General features: G+C 38.4%; 1 protein-coding gene across 5 annotated transcripts in view; it reads left to right on the top strand.

The window, feature by feature from the left end:
• The window catches only part of PLEKHA5 (pleckstrin homology domain containing A5), a 160,328-nt gene that overhangs the window by 83,900 nt on the left and 58,527 nt on the right, over nucleotides 1–17,901 (top strand). For 4 of the 5 annotated variants that reach the window (XM_069003537.1, XM_069003542.1, XM_069003536.1 and 1 more), the window contains exons 4-6: nucleotides 9,780–9,863; nucleotides 10,833–10,953; nucleotides 17,256–17,360. In XM_069003537.1, coding sequence (XP_068859638.1) covers nucleotides 9,780–9,863; nucleotides 10,833–10,953; nucleotides 17,256–17,360 — 310 coding nt within the window. Of the gene's footprint in view, nucleotides 1–9,779; nucleotides 9,864–10,832; nucleotides 10,954–13,879; nucleotides 14,214–17,255; nucleotides 17,361–17,901 lie in introns of those variants that run through there. The other variant, XM_069003538.1, reaches the window with a different exon arrangement.

Raw genomic sequence — 17,901 nt, 5'->3', positions numbered from 1 at the left:
AATAATTATTTTTTATAAATTTCTGTCTCGGTGCTTATTTCTTGCAAAATAGGATCTGTTGGAAGAGACAGCTTGAAATATGGGCTGTGTCTGAATATGTACCACAATTACAACTGATATGCAAGGGGGTGCACCAACATTTCAGCTGCTTTCTTCTGTCAGATTGCTAAAAGAAAGATTCCTAATCATTTCCCAGATGACAATGACTTACCAGAAGTTTGCCAGACCATTTTTCTCGCTCAGCAGACTTAGGAAGGGTCTAGTTATGACCTAATATATTCTGATGTAAGTGCTTGATAAGCATGGTTTTCTTTTGAAACTTCTACTGAGTTGCTAATAGAAATATGTTATTATTTAATAAATATGGCTGTTTACCACATATTTGAAGTGATCAAGAAATGAAAGTTGTGGAGCTGTCTGGAGACAGTGTAATGTTGTTACATTTCTGTATAACCTTGTCTAAGATGTTTAAGGGATTTGATATGATTTACACAATCTTAAGAAAACACCAAACGTAAAAATAAGCCAAAACAACCCACCATTCACACAAAAAAACCCAAAAAGCAAACAAGCATGAATAATGATAAGTAATAGTAGATGAGTTAAGAGAAAGATAAAAATGTCACCAAAGGTAGAAAACTTAAGATAAATAAGGTATTTAACTACTTCTGTTAATGAATATTGGTCTTTTTGATCCCAGTGTGCTTAGCGAGATTTGTAGAGCAACACTGTGATTTTACCAAATGCCTGTTGAAATTCTGCTGTTTTATTTGAGGTAGTAATTCACTGAAATTATACATATTTCTCTGTTTTTATATATCCATTGGATTTGTACCTCAATAAATTCAGGAGCTTTACTTTTTTGCAGTTCTAGAGGAGGAGTTTGTTGAACAAATGCACAACTATGAAAGCTAAACAAATGAAAGCTAAAGTTGTCTTGTTTTTCTGTGTCCTCTGATTGCCAAATCCACAGAGATCCCTTTTGAACCTTAAGTGGAGAAGGGGCTGGGTTGAGTGACAGGACAGTCGAGGTTGTCAGTGCTGGAGAGGAGTAGAGGAGTGACAGTGGTGCAGGTTCCTCGAACCCAGTGGAAATGGAGAGCAGAGCAGCTTTTCACACTAACTGGTACACTAACTGGAGGCATCTTCAGTTCCTGGTACCATGGGAACTTGCAGAGAAGTCTGCCCCAAATCAGACCTCAGCTGGGAGTACTTTTGACAGCAAGACTGGCCTTTTTGCACAGGCCTGACATTAACATATTTTAATATGCATATATACACATCTATAGGTATTAAACGGCTTAAATTGTCTACATTCACTTTTCTTATAAGTATCTTTAGCTTTTTTTTTTTTCAAAATATAATTATTGAAAAATGAATTAAAATTGCTAAGAGGAATTGCTATTAAAGTAGCTTTCTCTGGTAAACTATCTCTAAATTTCATACAGTGAAATGGAAGCGTAAGTCAGAATTGCCTTTTGAATTCCTACTTCTTTTTCTAATGCTTGCTCAAGAGCACATTTCACTTAGGCTTCTAATAAATAAGGAAGGCCAAGGCTTGCAAAACTGAGCTTAGTGGTATGTGGTGGAGATAATTTTCTGTCTAGTGAGCTTTGAAAACAGTAAGAGTTGGTATGTAGCTATAAAAGCATTTGCTAAAAGTTTTTACTGAATTTGATGCTTGTAGTTGTTGAGGGGGTGACTAAGACAACTGAATTATATCTAATTTACTTGGTGTGTTGAATTTCTGCTGGTAGTGTTGTACAGTTGTGCTCATGCAATTAATGTTCATTTGTCCCTTGTAAATTCAAGTCAGGTTTATTTCTTGTTCTGAAAATCTTTAATATTGTATGAGTAAGAAAATATTAATTAGTGGTTTCTAATTTACTCATATTAATGAAATGCCCCAATTTATTAGTGTGCTAATCTAAGTGGTCTAATCCAGCAGCAAAGACAGCTTTTTCTTTGTATTGGAACAGCTTTTTTTTGTTCTTTTTGGGGGGGTTTTTTGAGTTTTTTTTGTGGGTTTTTTTTGTTTGTTTGGGTTTGTTTGGGTTTTTTTGTTGGTTGGTTGGTTTGGTTTTTTGTTTGTTTGTGTTTTTTGGGAGGTTTTTTGTTTTAATTGAATGTGGCTTTTTGTTTCCCTCTCCACAAGTTAGTTTTTACTACTTCTACCCTCTCTACCTCTTCAGGAGAGGCTGCAGTGTCCCTCTTGCATCAGGGAAGTGAGCTTTTGGAAAACATTAGCTGATCAGACATCTGCTGTCAGTCTTCACAGAATGCCAGACTGGGTCACGTTGCAAGGCACCGCAGTGGCTCATCTGGTCCTACCTCCCTGCTCAGGCAAGGTCATCCCAGAGCACATGGCACAGGATTGTGTCCAGATGGTTCTGGAATACCTCCAGTGAGGGAGATGGCCTCTCTGGACAATCTGTTCAGTGCTGGGTCACTGCACAGGGAAGAAGTTCTGCCTCATGTTTAGATGGAACTTCCTGGGCATCAGTTCCTGCCTCTGTTCCTCTTGTCCCAGCATTACTGGGCCCCACTGTCCATGCTCTGAGCCCTCCCTGCAGACAGGCACAGACAGGGATGACGTCCCCTCTCAGCTCTCTCTTCTCAGGGCTGAACAGCCCCAGCTCCCTCAGCCTTTCCTCCTAAGAGGGATGCTCCAGTCCCCTCACCATCTCCGTAGCCCTTGGTGGATCCACTCCAGGAGCTCCATGTCTCTTTTGTCCCAAGGAGCCCAGAACTGGACACAGCACTCCAGGCATGGCCTCACCAGGGCTGAGTAGAGGAGGGTGGCACCTCTCTATGACCTCTCAAAGATGATAATGAGTGGCCTGTCATCCACAAGAGACAAGTAGCAGCCAAACTGGAGAATCCAGTGGTGCTTCTGGTCCACAAACCACCTGCATAACCATGCTGCTCCAAATCCTGTTTCTCTTCAGAAAACACATTGTGGGGTTTCAGAATCGTTATGTTACTCCAGTTCTTGTAAGCTCTACAGGTAGTTAACCATTGAAGGATCCTTGGATTTCAAATGTGAGGCTTAGAGACAGTTCTGCCTTCTAACACGTACCTCACTATTCTCCTAAACTTACCTCAGATAGCAAACTGTGTTAGTCATTTTTAGCACAGATTAATACTTACAGAATTGAAAATTTTCTTCATCTGCAGTGCTATTATCAAGGTGCTGATAGACCCTGTGTCCAGGGCTTAAAATGTAGTGAAATGTTACATAAATTGATGACACATGGCAGGTACATCTCAAAAGTTACCGCAATGGCTTTGTGGCCCTTACTGAGTCTCAGTGTTTTACAAATTCCCAGATATGTTACCTGCAGAATGAAAGATACCTCCCACAAAGTTCTGGGAAGCCTGAAAACAGTAACTTTTTCTGACAATGGAGTGTTTGATTAGGAAGAAGAGTGTTTTTAATAAAACCTTCTCAATCTGTAACAGAGTACATGCTATTTTGGCAACTATTTCATCCCAGCATTTTGAAAGAGTTCTTTTAATATTTGTTCTTGCTTACGTAAACTTAGTTTTACGTTGGAAATGTGTCATGAGAGCATGTTAATCATATCTGCTCAAGTGAGAAAAGGCTGTTTTCGTATGAATATTTTCACTGGAATATGAATGTGGGTTTAGAAGGTCCCATTGAGAGGAAGGTTTATAATTTTAGGGCAGCAGTGCTTAATCTTTTGGAAAATAAAAATCAGTAATAAATGAAAAGCTGGAGTACAGACAGTTGTGTAGAAATGTCCAGATGCTTTTCACTACGGCAGCAGCAAGGATACCAAGGCTGCTATAACTGTAACTGAGAAGGGCTGAAGAGGAAAGTCTACAGAACTGGCAGGTTGCCTGAAAAAATAAACTCTGAGTAGCCCAGGAAAATGGTGGCAGCAGTAACCACAGTTGAGGTGCTACATTGTCTGCCAAGAAAATGAGTGGAATTTTGTCTGTACCTTCCCAAGCATGTGCACACACCAAGGGTTATTCTGCACTTTGTTCTTAGCAGCGTGTGGGATGTGTTACAGGTCTGTCAGCACTTTGGGACTGGCTGTCTCTTTACCCCCCCCTTTTGCTAGGACTCCCTGATGTTGTTACCATACTCAGATGTTTCCCTGTGGAGTCATGCAGCCCCATTTCCAAACTTGTTGTTTAAAAAGCGTAATTGAAAAAAGGCTCATAATTCTGGGGTATGGTAGCACTGGCAAAAAAGTGCTTGCATTTGCTGTTTACTGTAAAATGGGACATTACAGATTTAGTAAAATAGAAGTGTCAGTATAGCCACAGACCACATCCTTGCTACAGTTGTGTAGGGACTACATTTACTTAAATTTTTTCCGAGTTCAGACAACTCTTTGTTAGGTTACTGTTAGCTACTGCATCTATTTCCATTAGAAATTAGAGATTCTTATGCTAGAAAGCAAGCACACAAGGTAGAAATGGCTGATTTGATTCACCCCCCACCCCCTCCCAGGTGAAGAATGAAGGGCTTCACAGAAGCCAAACAAAACTGGCCTAGGCTTGTCTTACATTTGTTTCCACCTCACCTTTAAATATCAGTGCAAAAATTCAGCATTAATGCAGAGAGAATGACTTTATTGCTCTGGTAATCTTGGTCTTCTTACCTTATTTGCCATCTTTTAAAGTATTTTGTCATGACAAATGCATAAAACTGCTTCCCAGAAGAAATATCTCTGAGTATATTTGTGATATATAGTATATTTGTGTTTATCCATAATAGAGATTAGATTGTCAATCTGTAAATCTTAGATAAGACATAGAATAAGTGTTAGGAAGCAGATATTTGGTGTAGTATTCTTCTAAAATGTGTTCTTCAGTGTTCATTTGTCAAAAGGAACAGTGTTTCTAAATTAAAGATGTGGAGGCCTCTTAAAAGTTGTGTCCTGGTTTGTCATTTTCTTTGTATTCAACCTTTGCTTTGATGGCCACATTGAGAATAAGCAAATGAGAAGGCCTTAGCACTGAGGAACACATAAATAAAGGCTACAAAGAAAGGGCATGAGAGAAGCTTTGAAGTGGCATCTAGTTTTAATTTTAGTGGGAGGAAACCAGATGCGTCTTTGGGAGTTCTGGCCCGACTCTTTTTTTTTTTTTTTCCTTTATTTTTTTAAGAGGACTGGGAGCTCAACCAAATCATTCAATGGAGAGACCCCAAACCAACTGTTTCCACTCTGGTACTTTGATCTTTGTTGCCACTTTTGAGTGAACTGCTCTGTTCCAGAGCAAAAACTGTCTAACCCTTCATTTCAACTGTGTGCATCACCCTGGACAACTGGATTACATATCTCTCTTTTCTCCGTTCCAGCTGCAGTTATCTGAGTTAATTTCCTATCCAATATACTGACAAAGATGATAGTGATTTCAAAATAGCAAAACCAATCAGAATTCCGATTTGGCTGACTTTTGTAACGTGTGCTAGAACAAAACATTGGTACACAGCATTTTGGGTCAGCAGTCCTGTAAATGCAAGATAGCATGAAAATAAAGAAACCTGCTTGTGTAGGACTTCTTTTGGCAAGCCCTGCACCTGGAATGATGTGCTCAGTTGCTGCTTGCAAATAGAATAATATCTCTGAATGATATATTTGAGTGCTTTTCTTTTTTCAGTAGTCCTTGGATCACATTAAGCCAACAATAAGATTGCTGTTGACTGTACATTTAGTGAGTAGATTAAAACTACACAACAAGGTTTTTCTGAGTATGTCTAGAAAACAAGTAAAATAATCCTGTCTCCTAAAGAGATTAAGAGTCTCAAAGGATGGAAAGGAGAAAGAGAGTAGATAAGAAGGCAAATAACATGAGTCAAATTCAAGGTTACTGTCAACTTCTAACTGAACAGGATAAATCCTTTTGCTCTCAGGGCTTGTCCATGTGCCAGAACTAAGATACCTTATTAATGATGCTAAAGCTTGCAGTTTTCAGAGGAAAGAATTGGAAAGGAGAAGTTTGAAAATTCTGTAGAGAGGAAAAGGGGTCAGGTTGGTGCTATTAGAGTTGGTATCAGTTGTCTTGCACTGAGATAGCTAAAAATGGACCTTCCAACCACGGGAGGCTATTTTGGTGTGGTTAGGGTTGTGTGTTGTCTTATTTATTGTTGGTTTGGTTTAGTTTGGTTTTGATTCTTTTATGGCAGGTATCAAACCACTGCTGGAATCAAGCCTAGAATATGATCTTCATCCATGCCAAGAACTATGCTTTATTTTGCATTGAAATGCCCATCTCATGTCATCTTAGTGTCATTTCTGAAGCCCAGCACATTCCAGTAGCAATTATTAATGAGGAATAGTTGGTGGCATTTACCAAGTCTGGAGAATATGCTCATGAGTAGTAATGAAATACACAGGGAATTTTTTCCTGTCTTTGTCTCTATTATGCCATTAATATGGATCCTAAAATAGTAAGGATCAGTTACGGCCTTCAGAAAAAGTGCAGAAGACTTTGTGTATGGTTATCCTGTGTTCTCAAAACATAAGAAAAACTGGAAGGAGGAGGCTGTATCTCTGCATAAGTAAAAGGAACACACTGGCTTCTATCTGGCTTGTGTCAAAGTGAATCACTCTCTTTCTACATATTAAAAGTACAGACACATAAATATGCAGAGTTGAAACTCTGAATTACACATTGGACTTGGTGTAAAGTTGAAATTAGAGTTCTTATTTAAAAAAACCCTCAGTTTTTTGCTTTATTTCCCCTGAGATTTATTGATGATGTATAGATTATTGTAGTATAATAATTGAAATTCCTAGTGTGTGTGTGTACCCAGAAATTTATGGATAGCTGAACAACTGTCTAAACTGGATGTTGAAGATTGTGAATATCAAATTGTAGCTTGAATAGAGTTGAATAAAACTCTGTGCTCTGCAAGAGGGAGTTTAAAACAAATGCCTTAACCTACTGTTATGTGGGAGGGTTATGACAATAATTATCAAGCTTCGCTACACCTTGTGCAAGTATTTAGAGGAGTCTTGTCAAAATACCAGCTAAATTACTGCCAAAAATGCAATAATTAGATGAGTAATGAAAAAGTTTTCAAATGGAAGTATTTAAAATCTATTCATCCTGTTAGACATATTTACAGTCATCACTCTTAGTTGCACAAGCTGAATTTCCAGTGTTCACTTGTGAGATGTCACTTATGTCTAAGCTGAAGGGAAAGAAAAGCCTGTTTTTCCTTTGCCTTGCCCTTGTAGAAGGAAGTGATTATGCAGATCTAGAAGGAAAGTACTGTATAATCCACAGGAATGTGGTTCATGTCTGTGATATGTTTTCTGCCTTTTTTATGTAATCCCAACTACCTCCTATATGTCTCAACATCTGTGTGAGCAGTGAGGAAAACCGTGTTTTCCTCAAGGATTTTTTGGTGGTTTTGCAATGCTAACTTGATACATGACTCAAACCTGAAGCAAAATATTCTTGAATATTGCTATCTTTGCTCTCCTCTCTCACTTTTCTGCCCTCTCCCTTATTTCTCTCCTGGTTTTGCATGGCTTCCCCACTGCAGTCTTTCAATATTGGCCTCTTCCTGTATCGTCAGTGAGGTGCACTCACACAAAACATGGGATGTGCCTCCTCTTGGGTGGGCCTGAGTATTGATGGTCCCTGAGCAGAAGTCCTGATCCACTTGTTTCTATGTTTATGGATGTCAGCTGACTGTGACCTGTCAAGGTTTAATGCAAACAAGAAGGCAATGTTTTGGCAAAGCTTTTTTGGCCAGCTCATCTCCGTAGGTTTTGTTTGGTTTTTTTTTACTTTGGTGTGAGAGTTTCTGAAATGTCAGAGGGGGGAAAAAAAGAAAGTTTCTGGATGGGAAGAAAAAGAGGAATCACAAAAGAAAAAACACCCAACCAAATAAACCTGGATGCTTCCTCAGGAATGTTTTGAATCTGAATTCTCTTTAATCTGGGCCACTTTCCTTGAGAGGCGTTGTATGACCACAGCAATTAGAAATGGCACAGACTGTCCCCGGAGTGTCTCTTTCCTGTCTCCTCATTGTAATTGATACATTTCTAAAACAACAGCTTTTTCAGGAGCTAAACTTAGAACTATCTGCTGAATTTAGTACAAAGATAAAGTACTGGCAATGGCTAGCTCGTTCAGTACACTGTAACACGGTGTCTCCATTTAGGCATCAGTAGGTTTTTAAAATCCCAGTAGAGGAAGTGCAAAGAATTGGGTTACCTTTCTAGTCTTGCACTCTAGGTTTATGAAGGCTTATCCATCCATTCACCATGAAAGTAATGTGGATTTTTTATTAGGCTTTTGTTTGGAGGCAGCTTTTAATCAATAATGCTCTAAAATTGCAAATTGTTATGATTCAAAGAATTTTATTTTAAAAGTGGAGAATATTAAGATAGGCTTGTTAAATTGAGGTTGATTTTATGAAGCAAGAAGGGTGGAAAGCGTGACATTCGTGAGATGAGCTGTGCTTCATAGTTTTGAAAGATCAGATGGTTAAATGAATAGGCAGTAAAAGAAGTAGGTGTTACGGATAAAGTGCCTCTGATCTGGAGATCGTCTAGTCCAAAGCCTCTGCTAAAGCAGGCTCACCTACAGCAGAGTGCACAGGGTTTTGTCCAGGCAGGTTTTGAATCTCTCCAGAGGAGACTCCACAGCCTCTCTGAGCAGCCTGTTCCAGTGCTCAGTCACTCTCACAGTACTTTTTCCTCATATTCAGGTGGAACTGGCTGTGTTTCAGTTTGTGCCCCTTGTCCTGTTGCTGGGCACTGCTGAAGAGAGCCTGGCCCTGTGTTCTTGTCACTCACCCTTCAGATAGGTGGATGCATTGATAAGATCATCTTTCTCCAGGCTGACCAAAGCTTCCTCAGTCTTTCCTCACAGGAGAGATGCTCCAGTACCCTCATCATCTCCATAGCCCTGCGCCTCTTCAGTAGCTCCTTGTCTTTCTTGAACCTGAAGAGCCCAGAACCAGCCCTCCCTTTCTCTTCCTTCCCTTCAGAAGCTGGAGGACTCAAATCCAGACATTTCTTTCTTGCACAGCAGCAGCTGATAGTTGTTGAATTTGGGCAATTTCTTCCAAGCTGTGGGAGCCACTGTGATCTATCAGGATCTGCAGTTCAGGGGAATGAGATAATGCAAAGTGAGCATTTTTGTGCTGCTGAGGGTGAAGCTCAGCCTCCCTGCCACTGCAGGGTACTTCAGAGCAGCACCCTGAATTAAAAAGCCACCTGCAAAAGTAGAACTGTGATTGCAACCCCCTCACTCTTATTCCAGTCACTGAGTATTTCTCTGTAATACTGGAAATTATAAACTATCTTCATGTGCTGAGGATGAAGACAACTGCTTTTACAGTGGTGTTACTTTATCCTTGCAGAGCAGTTGTATATGTCTCATGTTGAACTTGTCTCTGTCCAGCTGAAATCCTATTTATGAATACATAAAGTCATAGCTGAAGTGAATTATCTATGCTCATCTATGAACTAAAACCACTTTTACTTCTGTAGTTTTTAAAATTCAAAGTGCTTACCAACCCAGTGCCAATGTTTTCCATCTCTTTTCAGAGTATTAATGAAGATTTTTCAATACTAGTTCTCATCCTTTTTCTTAGTATATATATGTATATATATATATGCATTTATGAGTGTTTACACGTATGTTGTTGTGTGCCATAATGAAATAGTCTTAATTGTTTTCACTGTACTGATACATTTGATGTACTGGATTTACATCATTGAGCTGGAAAAACAAAACATTATTTCCTAATACTTTTCTTTATCTCTTTTTCACAGTCATAATGAACGAAAAGTAACCTGCAAACATCCAGTAACAGGACAGCCTTCGCAGGACAACTGTATTTTTGTTGTGAATGAGCAGTAAGTGCCTTCTGTTTGAATCTATAAAACACAGGTTTTAAAGGCCATTAATAATGAAGTAAGATTCAGTGATGACTAGTGGCAATATTTATTTTTTCCAAGTCAGATCAACATGTAGATAGTTTTACTTGTTTAAATTACTTGAAAGTAATAATAAATATTTTATGCTAACTTTTAAGATATAAACATAGCCCACATTAGTTCTGTGATAGAAATGCATCATATTTATGCACTTCATGAATTTCCACTTGTCACTTTAGTTTTTCTGTAATTTTAGTAAATGACCTAGATATTATATAACAATCAAATAAACTTCCAGAAAGGGATACATTTTATAATCACTTAGGGACAATCACAAGCTGTTAATCTATAATGTTTTGCCTGATAGTTTCTCCTCAGTTGGTTATTTCCTTGGCCAGTTGGGACACTTCCTGAATCATTGGATAATAACTTGGCTTTGCTGTCTTTGCATTAGTTCTGTAGAATACACAGCAGTACAAGAAGCTCTGCATGGAGCTCATACCTGACCTCAAGACTTTGTTGGTGTCTGGGTTCTGGGTGTCCTACTCACCACCATTGCTGCAACACGTTACACAGTGGCTCAAGTGAAAACCATCAGAACTGGCCAAATTTCACAAATGTGCCTGTTCTCACCAAAGTGGGGCAAAGCCAGATGGGGTCTCTGGAAATCATTTCTTCCCATTTCCATCTCACGCTCATACCTGTCTTTTTCCCTCCCACCAACACCTTGCACTAATAGAGAAATTCTATTTTTAAACAACATCTTGAAATTCATCTATAATAGATTTGAGTTTAGAACACAGTGCAGGTAACTCTGCAGTGAAGTTTGAATTGCTTTCAAATTGGAAAAGTAGGACACAGGCTGTACAAGGCTACATCTAGGGGTGCTTTTTATTAGCAGTCTGCACACACAGCATGTTCTAGTGCTATTACATATTCTATTTTCAGGACTGCTGCAGCAATGTCATCTGAAGAAAAGAAGGAGCGACCAGTAAGCATGATATGTGAAGCAACTAACTATAATCTGACATCAGATTATGCTGCTCATCCAATGAGCCCTGTGGGCAGAGTAAGTCTTTATGTCCAAATAAATTAGAACTGAAATAATTCAGTTATTCCAGAAGGTACTAGACAGTGCTATGTGTTAGTATTCCACTGAAAGAAAGAAGCAAAGCTTATATATTTTTCAGGGCACTTGACTGCTTCCACGTTTAATTTGGAAACTGAAGTGTCTGAAACAAATTGTCACTGTAGTTGTAATTTCTATCAGGTATCTCAGATTTTATGACTTGCACGTACTTAAATTGTCTACAGAACCTGACCTTTCTGATCTGTGTGAACAGCAAAAACCTTGAGTGACTGATGAGGCATCTGGGCCAGCCTTGTTACAGAAATTGCTCCATCACAAACAATTGCCTGGATGTCTCCAGGTAAAACAGAGTTGGAATTGTGGGTAAGAAGGAGTTGTGAGAGAGGTGGGAGGTGACCCTGTGCTAAACAGCAGGTGAATGATTTCCTGCCATTGGGCCACAAGTAGAAGTCCTGCCTTCCTAGGAAAATTCCTGGTAAATGTTCAGGAGAATCCTAGGGTCACCTTAATTTATGTTTTGCTTCTCCATTCACCCAGTTTCTCAGGAGGTGAAGGTAAATGCCCAGATGTTCTTATCAACTTTTAAGTTTATCGGATGAAGCTGATGAGCCTATTGTCTGTTTGGGTTTTTTCTTTTTTTACTTTCAACTTTCCTGGGAGATAAGTGCACTTGCTACAAAATTAAGAAGTGTCTTAAGTTTTCTAGGAGACCAAGATAGCAGCTTTGATCAGTGACAACAGACAAGAGCTGTCATCTCTTCTACCCAGTAGTTAAAAACTAAACAAGGGAGAAAAAACCCTATATTTTAGCTAGTCATTGAAAATTTTAACCCTGAGAAATGCTTTTTCAGCAGATTAATCCAGCCTGCAAGGGAAAAATAAACTTTAGAATGTGTTCTAACTGAGGAAATTCCGTAATGTCAGAAACTTGGATTGAAATATTTGACTTACCATGTTGTAAGAAACATTGCAGGGTTCCTTTAAGTGCATTTTGGAGACTTTTTTTTTGTTTTACATAGCTCACGAGACAGGCAGGATCCTTGACCTACATTAGAAAACTGTTATTTAATGAGAAAAATGTCTTAATCTATTAATGTTGCTGGGGGGAAAAATAGAGAGTCACAGATGTATTATAAACAGTAACAAAATCCATCTCAACTTTCATTTGATCATGTTTAAGTCCATGCAGGAAAACCAGTTTAAAGTACAACAAACTAGAAAACCCCCAAACAACAACAGCAAAAAATAAACTCAAAACTGGCTAAACCCTAAAACAACTAAGCAAGCTTTAAAAAACCCAAGGTAATTTCTTGTTAGAGTCGTAATAGTGATGTAGAATGCAGTAATTACATAGCTAGTTCTCTTGAAATTCATTTTCGAGGAAGCAATCTCAGGTTAAATATGCAAAATTAATTACAATTTAGGAGTATGTGTCTTACATTTTTCACACTTCTCTTTCAAAAGAGTAGTTGAAAATGCCCTTTAGCCTAGTGTTTGTTCCATAGTCTTCTAGAAGGAAATTGAGATTTCTGTGGCCCACTTACTGTGATTACTTTTACTTTCATTGATTAATGACACTTTAGTTCCCTGTGAAAATAATATTTTGAAAAAATAGGTTGTTGTCCTACTTCTCATTCCTCCTATTCTAGTTACTTAAATGCACTTAAAATATTAATGTGATTTTTATGGCTGTATGTGTAATTACTGCCCATCAGTTTTCAGGTGTGAATTTGTCTGAATTAGTGCAACACCATTTAAAAAGTGTTGATTTTTGGAGGTGAATGCTGGCAAAATAGAACCACAGCTAATATCAGTCTGCCTTTCCTGGCAGCTATTCAAGGCTAAGGAGTTGAATCATTTCTAAAGATGCCTGTATAGAAATGGCCCGTGGGTTGCACCTGGATACAAAACTGATTTTCTCCTGTTTTTACTCACACATGTCTTCAAACAGTAGACCCTGAAATTCTTGGCTGTCTTACTAGCTTTTGAATATAATATGTAGAGGCCTGGTGTATTATAGCACAATAAAACAGGAAAAAAATGTTGGTGAGGGAAGTTACAGAGAATTAATTACAGAGGAGAAGGATGCTTTGTGTGGTTGCCAAACCAATTTTTTTAGGTGGTTTTTGTTTTCAGAGATAACTCATGAACACACCTGATACTGGCATGTAATGAGGAATGGGAAAAAAGTTTGGGGTACAGCTAAAGTTTCAGACAGTTGAGGGGTACAGAAGAAGGTTCTTCCTTCCATTAACATTAATTGATCCCAGATAGATAGGGAACTTGGAGAAGTTTCTATTTTGTGTGAGAAAGACTCTCTGGAGTCTAATGCTGGGGCTAATATGAGGTGAGGCAAAAATCAGTTGCTGCCCAGTAAAAGTCTTAATTCCAATCTTGCTTTCCCACTGTTTACATGAGGGGGGCCAAATAGCACACTGCAGCTCTGTTAAGTGCTGCTTGTTTCCTGTTAGCTTGAAGCATATTTCCAAACATGGAGCCACTAGCACAGACCCCTGGCTGTGAAAAAGGTCTAGACAGGCTTCAAATTGCAACAGAAATATATATTTTCAGGTCTCTGTAGAATTAAGAAATTGTTTTTGTAGTTGTCTTTTTTTTTATCTTATTTTTCTTCCTGCTGTTAAAATCACTACCTAGACAAACAGGATTATGTGTCCCTGAATTGCTTTTTAATGTGTAAAGTCAGTCATATTACCAGTCACCCTCCATGGTTCAGATCTGCTGCTCTTCACTGCTGTCCTGATTATCAGCAGAATAAGGTGAACAATCTTCTCACAGGAAGTGGTGTGGAGTGTTAGCCCAGGACAGCTGCTGAGGAGCTCCTGGTGACTCCACTACAGCTGGGATGTTTCCCAGTGCTCATTAATATTAATCTGTTTGTTTATAGGTATTTCAAGCCAGTCCAGCTTTGAATGGCTGCTCTAGGTGTAGCCATACAGGTCTGCTCAGGATCCGGGAGATTTTGGATTAATAGTCACGGGGTTCATTAGCAAACAGCACGGTGAGCAGGAGCAGTGTGAAGGGCAGTACAGCTCAGAGCTGAACATCCCTACTGTGGTTTTGTGGTTTATATTCAGACTGTCCAATAGTGCTCCTTGTGCATCTTATATTTTAGCCTTGCCTAAATGAAATCCAGTTTGCTTTATTATGCAAACCAAAGGCACGCTAAGAGTGAATGCTTGGGAGATTTGCTTCAAGAGTAACCTCCTGATCCAAGTGGAAATGCTGAGGCACAAACCCACCCAGCTCATGGAAGACTGCAGCACTGGAAGGCACCGAAATTGCCTACAAAATCCAGAAAGTAGCATCATGTTGTTTTGTGGTTTGGAAGATAATGTAAGCCTTGAAGACTGGCAACATATTTTTAAACTGAAGTTGAAAGTAACAAAGATACAGATTTGTACTCTGAGTTGACATGGAAAAAATTGCCTTATTAGCAAGGTTTTCAACCTATGTTTTTCAAATATACATGCAATAAATTTAATGTTAATTAATTCCTTTTGTGCTAGTTCTGAAACTGGGGAAGAAGCCTCACATAAATCCTGTGGTTTTCTACCAGCTAGGCAGAGAGAAAAGCCACTTGCAGGGTGATGAAATGTGCAGCCCCAGATGCTGACTGGTCTGTTACCCAGAGTTCAAAACCCTGCTGATGATTGTTTTTTCAGTTTTGGAAAACAGTGAATATCACTGGCTGGACTTCCTGGCTTCTTTCCCAGTACTGGATTTGTGCAGGGTATAGGTGCTGATTTTGGAGGTATCTCAGTTGCTGGGACTGTGCCTTAGAATGCATCAGATGTGACTCTAAGTACCAAGTGTGACTCGAAGTTTGCTTGCTTTGTTACCTTCTACACCTTCCAACAAGTGATTAGTAGTTGGATCATTCATTCACTATCCTCTTTTTCTCTTTTTCTTCTCCAGAAGCTGGAGCTGGGCAATATGTCCTGTATTTTTTTGTGCTGTGGGGTAAAAAGTACTTGAAACCTTCAGTTCTTTTTTTTTTTTTTCTGTCTTCCTGTGTCCACACAGATAATTAGTTATGTCTGAGAGACCACAGGATGACCAGGGATCACAGGAATAACAAGTGGAGGAGGTGATCTGGAGTCTGAGAACTCATAATTAGTTTATATATGCACCTACAGTATTTCAATATCCCAAAATACTCATTGTCTTAAGGTTCAGAATTTGTTGTGAAGTTATTCTCTTTATGCAGTGTGTGGTAAAATAATTACAAGTCATCTGAAGTGTTCTCTGTATTAACTAAAATTAGAAAATACTTGTGATGCTGCATTTAATTAAAGGAAGTTTGTATTCTCAGTTGGTTGGATGTAACCCACTAAAACTCTGCTGTTAGCTCAGTGAAATTGGAGTCAATATGGGTTTTTATCAGACCTCCCTTAGAGAGTGCTGTCTAAATTATCTGAATTTGTTAGACTTGACATAAGTGGTTGGTTGTCTTCAGAAGCATCCTTAATGCCATAGCTATTTTTACAAGTATGGGAATTCTGGAGCACTCTTGAGAGGTTTTGAACCTTGAATGCCTAATATTAGAGTAGGTATGAGTGTTAAATTATTTCTGATCAAAGTGTTAGCACAGCTTTTGTGTGATATGCCAATAGAGCAGTCACACAGGTTAACAGGGAGAGATTAGTTCACTTTATAACTGGATTGTTGTATGTTCTTTGTTATGTATTCCTTCTTCACAGCTGGGTGTCATAACTCTCTTGGCTTCTTGCAAATCTTGGTCCATTTTGCACTGATAGAATTTTTCAGAAAAAAATGTGGAAGTTCTTGACATTTATTCTTAATTAGGTTTTCAATTGCTTGCTCTGTCTTGCTTTTCAGAACTGAGTCAAATTTCCGTATCTCCAAGGGAAATTAAAAGCACTCTGATTGTTTTTGTATTCCCTCATGATTCTTGCAAAAAGGAAATACAAAATGTCCTTGTTTCATTGTGTTGTAGACTCTAGGCACGCACACATAGTTTTTGTAATGTTTGGGGTTTTTTTTTTGCCAAGCAGTGTTGTATTCTTCAGTTAATGGCATCATTGACAGAAGCTCCTCATCACTTTAAATGAAGTTTTCAGTTCATGATTTTTTTAACCTGCTGCCGGATTCTCTCTGAAGCACATGTAAAACCCAACTTAGTTCTGTGATGTATGTTGAGAGAATTTCCACACAGAGACCCCACACCCTCATTTGCAACAAAACCTGGGTGTTTGTTTAGCATTCCTCCTTTAGGAATTTTGCATAACCCCATGATTAGTCTCAGTAGTAGAGATAGGGAAGCTGAAACACAGAATTGTATTGTCTCAATTCAAATGGTGGATTTGAAGCAGAGATGAGAATGCAGCTTTAAAAATTCACTTGAACTTTACTTCTGCACAGGAGTGTACTCTGCTCTGTCACATCTCCTGGTCTCTGAGGCACCAATTCTTACAGAATTTAAAACACCAGTAAATGTTCGGCTCGTTTAGTTGCAGAACAAGCTTTCTAAATGTAGGCTGAGAAGAATGAAGTGTGAATTGGCAAAGCACTGCAGGTTTCTTTGTATCTTTTCCAATTTCTTTTGGTTATTCAAGTAGAAGGATGAAATCTAAAATGGTTTATTTTTCCTACTTCTCTTAATCGTGTCTGATCATTCCAAGATTGTAAAAAGTGTAAGCAACAGCTGATGTGACCTCTGGGGTTTCATGGAAAGGTTTCTAAGTCGACTTTAGTGGAAGCAAGTAATATAATGAGTATTCAAACCAACCAAGAGATCACAGAACAAAGAAAGAATACTAAAAAGTATGTTTTAGGAAAGGGGGAGTTATATCTTATTGGAATCTGAACAAGTTTTCATGTGTTAGGTCAGTGTTGGAAGCAGGAAAGAGGAGAATTGTTTGCCCAGGTGATGTAATTTTTCATAACTAATAATAGTTCTGTGAGTTTATCTCTTCCTACAGCTCAGTAGGCATTCTACCTACCTTATAAGAAGGTCAGATATGTATTTGGTTGGGTTTTTTCCTGTTTAAAAAAACCCCAAAATACCTTTAAGTACTTGTCTTGGGATTTATCTTTATATTCTCTGCAGAAGAAAAGAACAAAATGCTGAAACCAGCAGAACCATCACAATAATTACCTAAAAAAAAGAATACAGTTGGTGTTCTGCAGTTCCCCAGAGGAACACATAGAAGAAAAAGATCTTAAAGAACACAAAAGCATTTTGATTTTTCTACAGTTATTGGTGTCATGGTTTCTTTAACGTGTTCAATTCAATTTAGACATCGCGATCTTCAAAGAAGGTTCATAATTTTGGAAAGAGGTCGAACTCCATAAAGAGAAATCCTAATGCACCAGTTGTCAGACGAGGCTGGCTCTACAAACAGGTACTCTGCCCCTCTTCACCCCCTTCTTTTTTTTCCTCTAATGTGTGTAGTACAAAAGACAACCACTTCTATAAAATACAATGATAGCAATAGCAGAATGAAGCCATAAACTGGGGTCTTCAGTTAATTAACTACTTATTGGTTATCAGTCTGATACAAATAAGGCCATCAGACAAGTGAACACTGATAGATTATATATACATGATTCTCTCTAAAAAAATCTAAGCAGGTGTTGGTAGTAAATAGCTGATTTAATTTCAGGCATGTCAAGATTGTGGGACAAGGGTGTATGACCCAGAGTATGGGTGTTTTTTTAAGTTTCTTTTGTTAGACTCTGTCTTTTTCTTTTTTCTAAAAGTAGTATTTTCAATTCAACAATTGTAAGTGAAGCCATTTCTTCATATATTTCACATAGGTATTTCTATTTCCTTAATTCTCAAATATAATCATCTTAAAACCAGAGATTATTTTAGGTTTTCCCGTGGAGTGTAAACTAATCTGAAGTTATGTGCTCTGTAGTACTGTGACAGTGTTCTAGCCT

The sequence above is a fragment of the Aphelocoma coerulescens genome, chromosome 1A, assembly GCF_041296385.1.
Source record: "Aphelocoma coerulescens isolate FSJ_1873_10779 chromosome 1A, UR_Acoe_1.0, whole genome shotgun sequence".
In the NCBI taxonomy this organism is placed as follows: Eukaryota; Metazoa; Chordata; class Aves; order Passeriformes; family Corvidae; genus Aphelocoma; species Aphelocoma coerulescens.
The sequence above is the reverse complement of the archived record's forward strand: the minus strand, read 5'-3'. Positions and strand labels throughout refer to the sequence as shown.